This window comes from Centruroides sculpturatus, unplaced genomic scaffold, assembly GCF_000671375.1.
Source record: "Centruroides sculpturatus isolate CEXI.00-Female unplaced genomic scaffold, Cexi_2.0 scaffold965, whole genome shotgun sequence".
Taxonomy (NCBI): domain Eukaryota; kingdom Metazoa; phylum Arthropoda; class Arachnida; order Scorpiones; family Buthidae; genus Centruroides; species Centruroides sculpturatus.
Window position 1 is genome coordinate 223,664 of NW_019385207.1, and position 17,210 is coordinate 240,873.

The window sequence follows — 17,210 nt, forward strand, 5'->3', positions numbered from 1 at the left end:
GGTAAAATGAATGTTGCCGAATCGAAACAATCGACTTTATTATTTATGTGAATTTCTGTCTTCATTGAGGTTAAAGATTGAAAATACTCTTCTCTAACATAATTAACTCCGATTGAAAAAAAAATAACAATTTGATCAAAATCTTCAGAAAAATTAAATTTCTCTCCACCTTACTTTTAATTTTGCCTTTCATTTTAATTTTATTTATTTATTTATTTAGTTTTTTAATCAGAAAAGTTATCATTTTCGTCGGAAGAAAAAACAAATAATATAAAAAAGTAGTGTAAAAACTTAATTAGGAAAACCGTACATAAGCAATTACTTCCTTAATTCTTCTGGATGACAAATGATATTACATTCTCATTGCTTATTATCGAACGTATTTGTCTAAGTACAAAATTTATGAGAGGTTATATTCCATAATTGGAAATAGACGATGTCATTGGCCGAGAATTATGTCAAAAAAATTATTAAAAAGAAAAAAAGAAGATCAAAATTTTGGTATTCCATTATACGGTGCCATTTATAAGTTATAAATTATTCAATGATGGCCTAATTTCGTCAACAATTTGATCGTCGATGCCGAAAACGTTAAAAAATTTCCCCATTGTATAATCCTCGCCTTTTTTATATTTTCGTTTCTTTGAAGGACGTCTTCTTGTCGAAAATTACTTTGTCCGTAATCGTCGGCGGTGTCATTAAACGTGCCAAAGTCTAGTCTACACTAAAGAATAATGTTATAAAAGTAATCTCGCATCTTTCTGTTGATTAACTTTTTTTTTTTTTTTGGTCTTAGGTCCTTCGGTTAATAAACAGCAATCAATTATCTTAATGAAGAAACGGGTTAACAGAACGAATCTTCTTCGCCAGAAAAACCCGATAGGTCTACCTTTTTATCAAAAAAAAAAAGATCGATAATAATAATACGTTGCGTCATAACTGTTTCGTAAACGTAGATTTATGTGATTTAAACACGAATTTGTGAAAATTATAAGTAATTTTGACGGAAACAAAGTTTGCAGTGTGAAAAAATATTGCACGGACAAGTTCTGGGTAGAAGAAGCCCCACTTTTGTCAAATTAACTCCATCTAGCGATACTATTTCGAACTAAGAGCGACCTGTTTACGTGTTCTTTATAGTGTACAGTACGTTTAGTGTGTAAATTATACTCGGTTTCTATGGTGAGCGACGGCAGTCGGTGCGGGTCGATAGCGTATCCGTCATAGAGCAGAAGCATTGGTGACAATGCCCAATCATGGGGTGTACAGCCAGCCGAATATCGCCTCAGAAAATTAAAGTCGCCCGTGAAAACGGACCTAAAGATGCCAAAACACCGGAGAAGAAAGAAACCGAACTACCTCACGTTCTGGTAACGGAAGACGATGATTGCAAGAGCGAAGAAGAAGTCGATAAACTGGAGGTAAGGCGATATCGATGCTCGGATTTTAAATATTTTAAGCGAGTCGTAAGAATTTATTGATGTTTCCAATGAAAACGCATAGTTTCGAGGATAATTCTAAGCGTTGTTATTAAAATTATGGCAAGAATCCCGTTAAAGACGGTGATTTAACCGATACAAATGACATATTTTCCCAACGTGAAAGCCGTTTTAGCATTGCTCAATCACTTTTCGCCGTGGAATTCTTGACGTCGCTAATTGATAAGAGAAACTCTAACACAATTAGAAAATGGAATAATAATTATCTTTAATAGTCATTCACTCCCGAGAGAATTAAACGTGCCAAAAAGGGTGTGCCTTTTATTAACGACTAATATTGTTTTAATAAGAAAAGATACGGTGCTTTTAACTCGTCTTTTCTTTTCCTAACGAGATGCCTCGGCTGTCAAATGCTCTCACTTTATATTAAACTTAACCATTCTTAATATTTAATTTATCGATTTTTAGGTCTAATTCGGTTTTGATAGATTTACGTCGTACGTAACCGATAATAAAATATTAAAATATTATCAAAAAATTACTTTACGAATTAATTAATTATTTAAATTTAAAATTAATAATAAAATTTTAAATTTAAAACAAAATCGTTTAATTAACGAATGAGAGCGAAATTGCTTCGTAATAGCATCACCAGATGGCGGAAGTAATTTCGATGTCGCTGGCTATATTTTTCGCCAGATTTTCGTGGCGGCATAAATTAAATAATTAATTTTTCAGGCGTCGATGGATAGCAGAGTTTCGGGATTTTCTTTCAATTCGTGTCAAAGCGCGGTCAGTTCGGATTCCGGAGTTTACGAATTAGACGAAGAATACGCTCACATCGTAACGGAGCATTCCGATCCAATAAAAGTGCAGAAAGTACATCGGGAATTTCAACCTATGGACAATTTAGGTAAGGAAACATTTGATTAATGCGCTCCACCACTTATATTAAAATAAGACGGTGCCAATCCAGCGGAATATATTAATCCGTACGGGCTCCTAGATTGATGACGTTATAAACGGTTTCTTTGATTAGAATTATTGGTCGAAGGCCGAGCGTGTCCGAGGAAATTAAGTCCCAAAGACAGAGATAGGCTGGAGCAAAAGGAAATCATGCAGAAACTCCGAGAAGAAGGTTTGATATTTCGTCCCGCATCTCGAGCAACCGGTGGATTGACGTAAGTTCTGGTATCGTCGAATTTTTTTCTTGTAGCAATCCCGCTGATTGCCCAAACGAAATTCTTTATTATCGATTTTAATAAAAACAAAAGAGAAATAGCAATTTTTGCTCTACCGAGAAACTTACGTATTAAATACTTAAATATTAAAGCATTTCTAATGAAATAAAAATCGTTGCAAAATTCATGGGAATCGTAAAAAAATCTTGCGATAAATCAATTAATGGTATTCTTTAGGGAAAAACTGTTGTAGGAAAATGAATTTATTTTTCTTTTTTTTGTTTTCTTTTGCATTAGATAAAGATATTTTTAATGATAATTATTTATTATATGTTTATTCATTTAACGCTTTTCTTGTCAGGTTCGAGTTAGTCGATGAAAATCAATATCAGACGATTAGGCGCTTGCCGCCCATTCTACGTCAACCAAAAAAGAAAAAAAAGGAACTCACCTACGAAGAAATAACTAAAAAGTTAGATAAAGCGGAGAAAAGAAGAAAGGTAATTATGGAAATTCTCGGTTTTTTGACGAAATCAACAGTTTTCTGCTCAGATTTTTTTTATCTGGAAAAGTTTTTCCATTGACGCTTTACTCAGATTAATCATTACTTTTTATACTTAAGCTACTTTAATTAAGCTTTATTCTAGGAGAAAAAGAATGATTATTAAACTATTTTTCACTTAGTTATTAATTTGACTTAATATGCTTAAATTGAAAATTAATGAAAATAATTTATTTTTCCGCTTTAATTTCCTCATCTCCGTGGGAATTACAATATCTTGTATCCGTTATGATTCCGTACACGTTTAATTTAGTGCGGATAACTTGCGTGTTGAATAAATGGTTAGTATCTAGATATGTGACGATAGTCTGGTGAGGGTTTTCCGGATCGATATTCCACGTAAGGCAGTATCCGGTGCATACCTGTCCATTCGTTGCCGTGGCACGTCTTGGATTCTAAAATATTTTATACCTTACTCTACACGGATGTTGTTGTTTTCGATGGCGTAAAACACTTTTACCGCCTTTACATTACAAAAACGTAAATATACTAAAATAAAATATACATTAGGACGTGCAAACTCTTGCTTCCTACGACGAAACGTTTTACCAAATTGATAAAATTGCCAGATTATTATTATACATTAGGATCGGATTACGGTTCCTCATTTCATTATCGTAATTATCATAAACGCCGTTTATAATAATAATAATAATAATAATTAATAGATTTGATAAGAGTGGTTAATAATAAATGGCGTTGTGGAAATATATTGTTTTAGACATTATTAAATGATAGGTCGAGATAAACAATACTTGGATTATTTGTAGCAACGAGAAGAAGAACGATTGAGCAAGCTTGCTACAAAAGATCGTATTGATCAAGTTTCCACAGCTGTTGCTCAGCAGGCAGAACTACAAAGATTAAAACAGTCCGAGAAGATGGAAGCTTCAGCCAGGAGTCGGTGAGTAATTTTTTTTTTTTTTTTAATAAACGAATGAAATTTTCATTAGAATTTTTACATTTTTGATATTTTTTTTATGAAGCGAACAACATTTACAAGAACTGAGGAAAAAATTGCGAGCCAAAGAGGAACACGCAAATAAAGTCAGGAAAAGAAAACAAATGCTAGATAGAATACCGGAGTATAGAGAAGATTAGAGAGGTGCGACGTTTATTATATAGTTATTATGTACAGCACGTTATTTTTTCGACGTTTTCTATGTACAGAATAGTTGAGAAAAACTCGTGGATTTGTAATAAAGTTTGGAAAATAAACGTTAATTAATTATATAAAGATTTATTCGACTTATTTTTCCCGGGATTTCGATTCCGGCTTGGAAATAATTTGCTTTTGAACCATGCGAAATATTTTCAAATTTAATTAAAATAAAGCTAATTATAAGCTTAAATGCGGTCATTAATTTAATTTAAATTTATGTCATATTCTTTGTGCGTTTAGTTAATTTATTAAGAGTTAAAGGAGAATTTTATTTTCTTGGTTAAAATTCTTCTCGATATATATTACGTCGAAGGGTATTTGAAATAAAATTCCAGGTTAGTTTTAACATTTGCATAATTTCTGTCGGATTAAAATTTAATTTTTTAAAAATAATCTTTACAAATAACGAATTCCAGAAGTAATTTTTTTTTTCAACATTTATAATTCTTCTTCTTTTTTTAAATAATAAATTTTCTTTCTTAACGTGTTTCGTCCTCGTATTAATATATTAGAATATCCAAAATGTAAACACGATTATGTATTTTAAATATAAAGAATCATCTGTCCGAAAATGTAAGATTGAATATGTTAATATATTCGGGACACAGCTGGAATAGGACATTTAATATTTACGAAAATAAAAATATTAAGTAAATGTAAACACTTTAGCATCGGTTGAGATATAATTATCTACATACATAGTCAACGTTTTCAAAATAGAATAGAGTATATTAATCGAAACGCCCCAGCGTATCAAAACAATTTTCTGTCAGAACAATCCGTTTGTGATATCAATAATAATTTGCATTAAACACGTAGCCGTCGATAACTAACCATCATTAATTTATTGCGCATTATTTTTGTTTCTTTTTTTTTAAATATATATATTATATATATATTTGTGGATGCGTCGGACATAGAAGTGGAGGCAGGGCAGTGAAAACGCTGAAGATGTTTTGAATATTGGAATGAAAATCCGCCATTAGCGGATAAACTTTATCTACAAGAAATGTGTCCGATATTTTTTTTTGATGAAAGAAAAACATAAATTGTTATATAGCGAGCATTAATTTGTGAAAACACAAAGCGTTGGAAATACTGGTTTGACTTCTTGCTTTGGGGATTGTCCAAAATGTATACACCGCACGGGCCTACCTTCTGAGCGCAAGCTAGGATTGTCCGTCTAATGGAAAGGTGTCCTACTGCAGGTCTGGTCTCACTACGACGGTGTCTCAAAGGAACATCCGGGTATTGCATCGAAAGGAATTGTTCATTTCTTTTTAAACCCATAAACCGGATTATTTTCCGGAAAAAAGTTGTTGCTGCAAATATAGAAATCGATTTCAAATCAAACAGGAATAGTATCTTACATTTGTAAATAGAAGTAATACTTGCCATTCCTGATCCTATTTGCTGTAGTAAGCTAGAAGGTTGATTTGCGGGCTCCGCCATACAATTCATATAGAGTGCCGCTGCCGAATATCTTCTACCCGATCTACCCGCAGATGGCATTTCTAAATTAAAGCCATGAGCGGGTGTAGGACTGGGACTAACCTGTAAATATACATAATTACATTTATATCAATATATACGGTTAAATTTGCATTACTATAATTTAATCGGCGATAAATTCTTCCGAGAAAATATCGGATTTGATAGGCATCAGGTGTCTTTTTCCAATATAATTTTATTTTTAATCACGGCAAAGATTTGTTTTGTATTTTATTTGTCGATTTTAGTTAATAATTAGAATGTAAATAATTTAAGCGGCTATTACAGGAAACTAACTGGACACGTAGTCAATATTTGTATGTATAAATAACGCCAAACGCCGGCAGAGATTTTAAATAGAAATTACAGTTTGGAGTAAATAGCTTTCGGACGCCATTTTGATTAAATCATTTCGATCGACATACACGCTTTTAAATTGTAATTATATAAAAAATTTAAAAATAAAAGGCGGATATTTTTATAATTTATATCTGTAGAGTTGAATCGTCCATTACGGTTAATTAAAATATCGTGCTTATCGTTCTAAACTAGTATACAGGTCACAGGCCAACACAACTCATCAGTTAAAATAGAACAACCGGACTCTTCTTTTCTAAAATTAAATTGCGCTTAAATTCAATTCTGTAAACCGTATAAATCATTGACATTTTTGCATCTTTATAGAGCTATTATGTAAAGCGCGGCCGAGTAAGAACATTCGTACATTAAAAGTGCACAATCTACAAGTAAGCCATCGGGAGCGAAGAGACACGATCCGGCAGATACGTGCACGTTAACACGAAAAGATTTTTCGATAATAATAAAAAGGAAAAAAAAAATGTATAAGTAACTGCGAATCGGATTAATTTTTGCACATTTACCGAAGTACCGAAAGCGATTATCGATTAGAGCGGCAAGCAATTGCAGTGAATTCTACAAAACTTCTCATTGATTTCCAATAACTAGTTACCGGCGTTGTACCCGGTAAATCGGATATGAATAAATTTCCCAAATCTTCAACTTCTATCTAAAAATCTAACTCTAACACACACTCCCTGTAAATATTTGCATTCGGTTTAGATCGAAATTCCCCGTAGCCTGTAATAACTATCCGAAAGGTTTATTTATTTTTATTCTTTGTATAAGTTTAGATTATTTAAAACAATCAAAACTACTACCGGCTTCGTAATTGCATTTTCTACTTTAAATTTTAATAATAATCCAGCTTAGTGTCAAGCAAACGAGTTTAAATCAAATCAATTACGCGAAAACTTTTGCTTCTGTTTCCACGTTTTGAGTGTATTTGCAAATAAATATCTTAAAGGAAACATAAATAATACATTTATCCCCTCCCTTATCTGTAAATTCTTATGCATTCTATGAAAAAAAATAGTTAAAATATTGTTGCAAAATCAGATAAAATGGTTCTGGTAGCGTAGGCACGGTTATATTGCAACTTTTCTACGCTAAATATTTAATAATATACAAATTTAAGCAAAAATCCTCTCTCTTTCTCGCGAGTATTTCTGAAATTCATCGATAGATGGCTGCATTTCCCGAAACTTAATGGAAAAGTGAAAAGTAAGCTGGATTTATCTTAGGCCGGGCGATTACACCTAACCAAGTGGAAAGTTAATTTTCCACACTTAGGTAATTATTCACTTTTACAAAGAATGATAACTTCATCATGCGATTATCGATAGAGTGGAAAGATAGGGAAGACAATAAGCGGTGGCATAATGCATTTTGATGATTATAAAAACCGATCAAAACTTTCAAACGAACGAAAAAAAGTGTCATTTCTTTGAAGGAAATTTTGTATAAATTATGTATGCATGTAGTTAGCTAAATTTAAATTATTTACAATTTGAAATGTATGCCGAATCTTATTATTATTATTTTTTCTTTAAATTATAATAACGTTAAAATAGCTTTGTTATCCAATTAGGATTTTTATACTCGAATATTTTTGTTCTGAATATAATTGATCCGTGATTTTAATGTACAATATTTAGTTGAAATATATGTCATATTTTCGAGGATAAATTGATCTAAGTTTTTTTAATAAAATCCTTTAATTAAAATGTTCTTTTCCGCTAATTGGTTGAAACGAAAACAAATTAATAATAGACGTGATTGGTCGGAATGAAATTCAAACAATTACGACGTAATCTATATTTCTAACAATGGAGCTTATTGTTGCTGCTGTTGTATCTCTTAAGTAATTGACGAAACGAATATAAAATTAATTTTAAAGGGTCTTTGTGCTCTTTAGAAAATGATAACAAAAACTTATATAATTTTAGAACTATAATCGATAGAGATAACATGGTTTTGCTATTTTCTGTCATATATAGTATTTATAATGATCTAAGAATAAATTTTATTTTCTATATTACGTTATATATAAAAATATACTGTATATTTATTCCGTCTTTGTATATTAATTTATTATTATCAAATTATTATTTTAAAAAAGTATGCTAACGAACTGTCTATCATATTCCTTATTTTGTCCATTTATGAATAAAATTGAAGAAACAAGATTCGGATTAGCAAGAAAAAATCGAGAAACTAAGATTTTACAATAATATATACATATTTATCCTCATTTTTTTTAAAATTTAATTTACTTTAATAATTTCATTATATTTTTTAAATCTATTTTTAGACGATACCACGAAAATATTTCAGAGTACAATACTGTCTCTTTTTTTTACTTATTTTATTTCTATAAAAAGCGAAAAGCAAATGGAATAAGGATTTTTATATGCAAATCTAGAAAATAGAAGCGGCGGTTGGGTTTTTGCTTTCAGTATAGGCTACCTGTTATAGCATAATCATTGTTAACATACTTCTGTTATCAATGGAAAGTTTTTTTCGATTTAGTTCTAAAAATGTCGTCTACCTAATGCAGTTTTTTAACTTCCATTTCTAAAATTTTCCAATACTTTAATTCACTTTTCTCCGCAAGAGATTTGAGTGTTTATTCTCTGATAAAAAAAAAACAAAAACAAAACCAAGAAAAAAAGAAAAAGAAGAAATGTATTCTTCCAAAGCGAGTCCATTAAGAGATGGTCGATTACTAATAACCCGGACAGTCTTATATTATGAAAAACGGCTTACTTTTGGCGAGGAGGCGAACATAAAGCGTATATCTTGTGGTCCTGCACTGGAGTGTCTTCTCATCTGAAGATTCGACGACGACAATCCTAATGTGTCTTGAGGGCTCGAGGGCGCGACTAATATCCTCGGTGGTTGAATGGCATTGTCGGAATGTCTTCTTCCAGGCAGCGTAGCTTGCACTCTGAGAAGATTAGAGTCTGGGGATTCTGTGGCTGTAACAACACCAAGTCGAATTAGAAAATTAACTCTCTGACTCGATAACGGTGGCCGAAGAATAAATACCGAATGAAAGAGATTGAATATCTACTTAGAGTAACCGTTTTGACAGGAAATGCGCTGTACTTTCTTCCCCGGAGATATTGTCCAAACTTGCCTACAAACTCCTTTACTCTTATACCCTAGGGAAGTCCGAGTCACTCTCTCTAACAGAGCAATTTACCATTAGGTCAGTCGATGCTAGATGCAATTCTCTTTTTCTAATCTTTTGTCAGATTCTCCAATGTCTTTGTTACCGATTGTATTTTATTTTTGTTCTTTAACCAGAGTGACTTGTTTATTTTTCCATTTCTGGATTGTGAACGGTTACCTTTCGATTTAGAAAACGCGTTTAATTATTTTTGTTGATAAACTGATAACGTTCTTACCCGAGTTGCATGTTCTTTGTATCACATCGTCCATGCTAATAGATTGTCTTCTGGATTCTAGTCGTAGAGAAGGAGGTCTGTGTGGGTACCTTGCAGGATGATCGATCGTTTGCGGCCTGCAACAGATAATTTATATATATATATATAATGTACACAGATGCTTGAAAATTTTAAAATTTGAATAGAAGTTTCAAGTAAGATCAGAATACATAAATACATTCATTTGATAAATAATTTTACACGAGCATTTGCTATAGAAGTTGTAGTCGGAAAAAGGAAATGCAATTAAGATTATTTTATTGTGACATCGTCACAATTCCGGGTTGCAATTTTTAATCATATTTTTAAATTTATTTAATAGAAAATATATGCTCTCCACCTCATATTAATAGTGGCTTGCTCCTGTACATCATACTTTTCCTTTAACAATCGAGTCGTGCTGGTCATCTATTGACTGCTTTTGGGGGAACATTTTTGAATTGAAATAGCATGACTTTCGGTTTGTATACAGTTAATGGGGCCTCCTGCTCTTAAGCTTTCTATATCTGGTCTCGACTTTTATCTATATAACTCCTTTCTCGAGATTAAGGAAGGACATGCAGACTGACAGTGGAATTTATAAGTCTACAATTTTTTCAAATTGAAGCCCAATAAGGCATCGAAATGAAAACACATTAAAAGATTAGAAATTTAAAGTTTTGTTCATCTCTTTTTCCTAAAATCCTGAACGTTATTCTTTGTTAGATGTTCAAAAAGACTTCTCGGCAATTAAAATTTCTAGTTAATTTCATAAAACTTTTATAAATTTTAATTTAGAGATGAAAAAAATAGGTTCTAAAATATGAAGTCTTTCTAAATAACACTCTAGAAATAAATCCTTCGCGCAAAGAATGTCTAATAAAGAGTTTTCCTCAGATATATATAACTGAATTAATGTTGAAATTTATAATTAAATCAATTTTAATTACACGAAAGGACTTTTTAACGCATCCGTGACAGAATCCTTATTCGTTTCATCTGAATGCCATTTAAAATGACTTTATATTTCAAACTTTATTAACGACTTTTTTCGCGACATAAATGCCAAAATTTCATAACCTTGGCGCGTAACGACGTCGTTTTCGGTTGCGTAATTCACCTTTCCACCATTACGTCAATATAAATTTATTTAAAACTTTACAGATGAGTAAATTATTATAAAGAGCAAATTTTCCAATGGGAAATAACTAATTACGTATTAAATTTTTGAATTAACTTTAGGCATTAATGTCATATAAAGTCCACTATCCAAAGTCGAATTGTTCATTATTTACTTATTCCAAGAATTGCAGGATTTGCAAAGAATACCGATGGAATGTATTTAATAATGAATTTGTCTCGCTATATAATTAATTGCTTCCAGCGCGAATTAAGGAGTCTGTGAATGGAGGAAAATATATTCATGCATCTCGAGCTTGCATAGTCTTATATTAACTTATAAATGCATCTAGTTCTATAATTTTTCCAATGGAATTACAAAACAATAGAATTAGTTTCTTCTATTTTAATATATAATTTATGAATAATATTGATTTAATTTTAAGTTTTAAGTAAAGTTTGAATTTCGCTAAATTTTAAAATTAATTTACCACACATTAGTAAACGTAGTCTTTGAGTAAACTAGGAATAACATTTAGATATTAACTATTAAAATTGTTTATTTAAATTGAAATATTTATAATATTCTCATAGTTAATTATAACTATAAAATTCCTAAAAATAATTTATAATATATATAGAGAGTATATTTCATATAATATACACTTAATATAGTAAAAATTTTAGCATTAATAGACGAATCTTGAGTAAAAAATATATAAATAATCATATAATTTAATAGGAAAACATAATCTTAAAGGAATTTTAAAAAATATTTTAAATTTAAGATATGTTTCAGTTCTGCATCTTAATACTAATCATATTATTATTAATATATCTTAAGGTAATCTTTTACATTTAAAAATGTGCAAAATTAAATTTTTAAGATTATAAATTTAATATTTTACAAAAGAAAAATTCACGTACATCAATATTAGAATTTTAAACGAAATTTCTTACAATTTTTAGAAAAATTTAATGAACAGATTGATTCTGCAGAGGTTAAATTTCTATAATAAGTTAAAGGTAATATTGATTTAAAATTTTACAAGAACATACAGCGTTGTATGAAATAAAACATGCGATCTCCTAATGTGCACGGATTTAACTAGATATAAAGTAACTTTAGACTCAACGTATCCTAATAAAAAATAAATAATAAACAAAATAAATAAAACATCCATTAATATAACACGCATCTTAAGACAGAATCTCCCATTAATCTATCTAATCTAGTATAAAAATGGGTAAATATTCCTTCAATTTCTGGCGAAATAAATTAAATTCGATCCCGTTTAACAATGTTTTCCAGTAAACAAACTTTCATCTACGACATTATCCTATTTAATCAATAAAATTGCCGAAACTGATGGTTTGTTGTGACAGCTTTTCTCATTTAGCATAAATGTCACACACTCGTGCGACAACTCGATACCGAATATTATTGGAATATTCCGTATCTGTTGCTCGAAAGAATCGAATTTCTGTGTCAACACCTATTATTGTCTTAGAATTAGTGTCGGTGGAAAGAAGCTATTCGTTTTTGTTAGTGTACGGATGATATAAAGATTTGTGTGATTTGTGGTGGGATTTATAAGGAAAATTCAATAAGTAACAATAATTTAGAAAGTATAAGAGTTAAATTACGATCGATAAGACTGGGAAATTATCAATAAAGAAACGTTGGTTTCGTAATTATACTTACTGATCAATAGAGGACACAGAAAGATGTTCTAATTTTAGTTTGTTCTTCTGATTCTTAGCTACGTGTTCCAGCATTTCTTCCAATAGTTCAACTAGAGACGTGAACTTAATCGGGGATCAAAATAATTAATGATAGCTGATAGAAATTCAGTAGTAGAGATTCAACTTAAATCTAAACACAATAATGAAATTACCTGGTGAAGTTTAAGGGCAGGACTCACCACTACCGGAATTAACACGGGCATGACTTTAGTCGCCAGCATATTCACTGTTAAACCGTATCTTTTATCGCCTAACATGTGTTTGTAGATTCCTACAAAGAAAAAAATTATTATTATTATTATTATTTTTTTAGTATACTTTAGAAAAACAAAAGTTTAATTAAGTTAGGATTTAAAAATTGATGAATTAAGAACAATAGAAAAATATATTTTTATAATTTTTCGTTTCATAAAAAAAATAGTCAGTTATCAATCGCCGACTTTCTATCTTGCATGGTTTTTAGTATCGAGGGACAGAATTCAGTTTAAAAATAATTGCTTTGGACCCGAGAGTTCTTTAGTGTCGGAGATTAAAGCTCTTTGTACAAAAAAGAGTTCGGCTAAAATCCCAGAAGTTAAAATTGACAATAAGCCTATTATATTTTAGTTTCACGTTTCTAAGTTCATTTTTGCGAAAAAATGATTCTTATGAAATATTTAATGGAGAAAAATGTGAGATTTTTAATTATAAATTAGTCTTATGAATATTTTTAACTATGGTCGGATTAAATTTATCTTATAACCACAAAACAATATAAATAATGATAGTGAATACACGAGAAAATATCGGAAGGCTAAGCCAAATATTCGTTCAAATAAATACCAGCAATATATATTTATGATTAAGATAAATTAATTTTTAATCAAGCTATAGATTAAGATGTGTAACCAAAACTTTTTATAAATATATAGCTAAAAAGGAGAGATATTTTACAAAAATTATTTTTCTTTCATGTTAAATATTGAAATATGGATACCATTAAGTACAGTTAAGTCGTCGTTGCATTTAAAAAAAATTATAAAATAAATCTGAATTTTGAGGAGGATGCATTTAAAAATGGAACTGAAGTTCACAAATTCCTTTTAACGCTCATCGATTTCAAATTTTTCTGGAAAAATTTTCAAATTACAACGAATCATTAGAAACGGATACGAGCCATAAAGGTTTATTTCCTTTCGTGTAATGCGAATAATTTATTTACAGAAGATAATTTATTAAATGCATATTTTCGAAATTTTCCAAAATTACAGAATTCTAACTTACAGTACTCTTATTTAATTGTTAGAATATCCGTTCTCAATCCGGATCTTCCTATTAAATTTAACTGACTTCGGATTAAACTCGATTACGTCGAGACGATTAATTGTCCGAAAAGTTTAGTTTCCAGTTCAAAATTCTTTCTTTCTATTATTATTATATTCTAAGCACTTTAATGAATTTCGAGTGGGGAAAATTCCGATCTAATTTAAAGTTTGATATTAATCGTATTTTATAGATGCGTAAATGTGACCTAAATAGCGGCGTATAAATATATTATAATTAAATTCTGTGAGAATTGTTCTTCCTATTCTCGAGGACGACATTCCGAGCTTTGAATTACGAATCGTGTCGACTATAAATGCTAAACGTGTTTATTGATTTGGATTAAGTATTGCAAAGCGAATCATTTGTCTCGCTAGAATTATTGAGAAATCATTATATTAATTTTCTATAATACATACAATTGTACAAAACAGTCCCTTCATAATTTTACGATTTTAAGTTTTGTATGAGACGAAGAAAATATACAAAGGTGTTTACCACAATAGGAACACTAGCATTTTCGAAGACGAAATCGATAGATATGATAATTAATCTCGTTGTAATGGGGAAAGGGGAAGGATATTCAATTAGATATGACAAAATATCTACCAAATGTTAAAGTCATGTGACAAGGTGAGAGAAATAATCGATGAATCCTTTTCCCGGGAAATTATATTAACAATGTTTTTAGCGATTTCGAGAAATATTTTTAGATTTTAAACCGAAAATAACGAATAGCTTAAAGCATTTTCAGAACTTGGTGTTTTCTTTTATTGTATGCAAAACCAATAAATCATTTTTTTTTTGCATTTTTTATAACTGTTTGAGAAAGTTACCATTAAGTAATTCTTCAAATATATCAATTTAGCTTCTAGATCTTATAAATTTCGTTCTATTCGTGTCAAAAATGTAAAAAAAAATTGAGATTTTTCTTACATAAGAAAGAACTTTGGAAACGAGAATGTGACAAAAATTCAATTACGACAAAGAGTGATTTACTAGATTTTTATCGTGTGATAGAATACATCGCTGATAAGCCACATTATAAGGTGAAGCGATATTAATATAATAGTAGAAAACTAACTCACGTATTATTTATACATTCAAATTTAGTAGAAAAACTAACTCTATTAACAAATTTTACCAGATATAAATATTGAGAATTAATTAGTTATTTAACTAATTAATTCTCAATACAATAAAAGATGTTAACAGTATTATAAAAATAGTCTAATATATCCAAAATAGCAAAAACAATTAGTTCTATTACAGAGTTTCGAGTTACAAATTGCATAGTAGCTTATTCAGTTTGCAATACAGAAACAATGGCGAATTTTGCTTTATCTTCCAGCTTTTGATACAAATTTGTAACAAAAACATTAAGTAAAGGCAACATTCTTAAGAATTTAAGACAATCCTTTGTACAGGATTAACATTTTAACGTTTAAATTTTAATTTAGGAAACTGCAAAATTAACTCTTATCCATTTACTATAAATTCCTTCCCAATATTTTAATTTGTGTCTTAGATAATCTATAGGAATTTAATTGCTGTAAAATGGCGTAAACGAAACCTATAATTAAATTTTCAATTATTAAGACAGGCGAGTACACGACTTTTTTTTTTCTTTTATATCTTTAATAATTCGGAAAGGATCGAAATTCCCGTCACGTTAACCGAAGTAAAATGTTATTTTCTGCCTTTTCTCCCTCCTTCGATATTTTTGTTTACAAAAGAAGAACTAAATAAAATTGTTCCCTTAGGTTACTGTATAAAATCGGCGTTTGTATCGGTTAGAGAAAAAGAAATAAAAATAAAAATAAAGTCACCGAATGTTTGAAAACTTGTGATTTAGTATAATTTTTGTCGAATTTTTATTAATAATTTATAAGTTCTTCTTTACATATATAAATAAAATTTTGAAAAATTAAATAAATTGCTTTAAAAAAAATATAAAAAATTAAACGAGTAGAAAATCGTTACAAAAACACAAACCGGGTATTAAAAACTCTCGAATTACAGTTACAAAAAGATGGTGCAAAAGAAAAATCAATCATAAACAATTTTCGGTTGTTTACTTACTTACAACCGGCATTAATATTGCAGGATCTTGTAATTTAGCTTTACTAAGCATAGGTAAAACATCGTCCAGGATGTTGGTCTTTTCTAATTTATCGATGATCTTCTCGACGCAAGTCAATGCGATTGCTTGCATCTGTAAGCAAAAGTTGTTATTATTAAAATCCAAAATATTCAAATTTGAATAAAATGATAAATCTTTCCGTCAATATTTAACAATAATTGCTTCCGGATATATCCTTAGCAACGTGTTTAAAGTATAGTTTAATCGAAACTAGAAACTGTTAAATAATTATAATTTTATTGATCCGACAGTCACCTTTATCAATTGTATAGAGAAACCGCAAAATAAATTCTTAATGATGATGATGATTACTCTTAAGAAATTCGAGATGTCTCTTTGGATTATTCTATACAAGCAAATTTCGTCTGCGTATTGTTACTGAAGATATTATATAATTAAAGTTTTAATGTTAATTATTAACAGTGTGCCAAGGCTCAAAGTGTGTTAAATATGACTAGAAAATAAATCATAAATGACACCAATGTTTAGTGTAAAGAAGTGTTTTAAAATAGCTAGTAACGAGTTGCTTAACTTTTCCGGTAACGTTTAAAACTGCGTGTGTGGCGCCTTCTGTTACGATATTTTATTATTAAAAACTTTTTATATTTTTAATTATTATAAAGTGGCAAAAAGCTTAATTTTGACAGTAGGTATTTGGAAATGCTAATAACGAGTAAAATCGTCATTAAGTCTAACCCTATTGGAGATACACATGACCCCTTTTATCTTTCCATCCCCTCGACGTTTAATCACCAAAATTCAATAGCATAAATCTCCTTATTAAAGAAACCATCCTGCAAAATTTCAGAAATTTTTGACAAAAAGCACAGGAATTATTAAGCTTCAAATAAGATGAACAACGTCGTGCCCTCCACACACACTCTATACAGAAAAACACCCGAATTTTTTTTTTTTTTTTTGCATTTTTCGACGTTTCAAGGTCGCTTGAATCCAAAAATGTAAAGATCTTGGGGGATCATATTTTTAGACCGATTGCCATACTTTCCCTCTGTTATACAGTATATAACAGAGCCGGGAAAGTGAAAACGAATACTTTTATATGGAGGTGTAATGTTCTTTCACCGAAACCTCGTTTATTCTTCCATTTTCCAATTCTTGATGCATCATCTTATTGTTTAAACACGATATTTTTTCAAATTCACAAAAATATTTCGAAATAAATGGATGCAAAATGGTTTGAAAGATTGTGTGTCAAGGAAGTGTCCGAGCTGAATTGAAAAAGAAAACTGCAGAAGTATATTTTATTCTAGTGTTTG

The 17,210-nt window shown here is 30.0% G+C and overlaps 2 protein-coding genes across 2 annotated transcripts in view; one reads left to right on the plus strand and one right to left on the minus strand.

Moving 5' to 3' along the window:
* The first annotated feature begins 800 nt into the window (after positions 1-800).
* Positions 801-4,308, plus strand: LOC111636120 (stress response protein nst1-like). The gene is made up of 6 exons (XM_023381294.1): positions 801-1,421; positions 2,178-2,352; positions 2,479-2,620; positions 2,982-3,120; positions 3,953-4,086; positions 4,169-4,308. Exons 1-6 carry the CDS (start codon positions 1,257-1,259, stop codon positions 4,281-4,283), a joined length of 870 nt encoding a protein of 289 aa, XP_023237062.1. The 5' UTR covers positions 801-1,256; the 3' UTR covers positions 4,284-4,308.
* Positions 4,309-4,827: 519 nt separating this feature from the next.
* LOC111636118 (SCY1-like protein 2) overlaps positions 4,828-17,210 on the minus strand; it is a 37,067-nt gene continuing 24,684 nt past the window's right edge. The window contains exons 6-12 of the mRNA XM_023381293.1: positions 15,873-16,005; positions 12,641-12,759; positions 12,448-12,551; positions 9,606-9,721; positions 8,962-9,173; positions 5,740-5,898; positions 4,828-5,666 (exon numbers count right to left, since the gene is read on the minus strand). Of these exons, the coding sequence (XP_023237061.1) occupies positions 5,643-5,666; positions 5,740-5,898; positions 8,962-9,173; positions 9,606-9,721; positions 12,448-12,551; positions 12,641-12,759; positions 15,873-16,005 (867 nt within the window). The 3' untranslated portion in view covers positions 4,828-5,642. The remainder of the gene's footprint in view (positions 5,667-5,739; positions 5,899-8,961; positions 9,174-9,605; positions 9,722-12,447; positions 12,552-12,640; positions 12,760-15,872; positions 16,006-17,210) is intronic.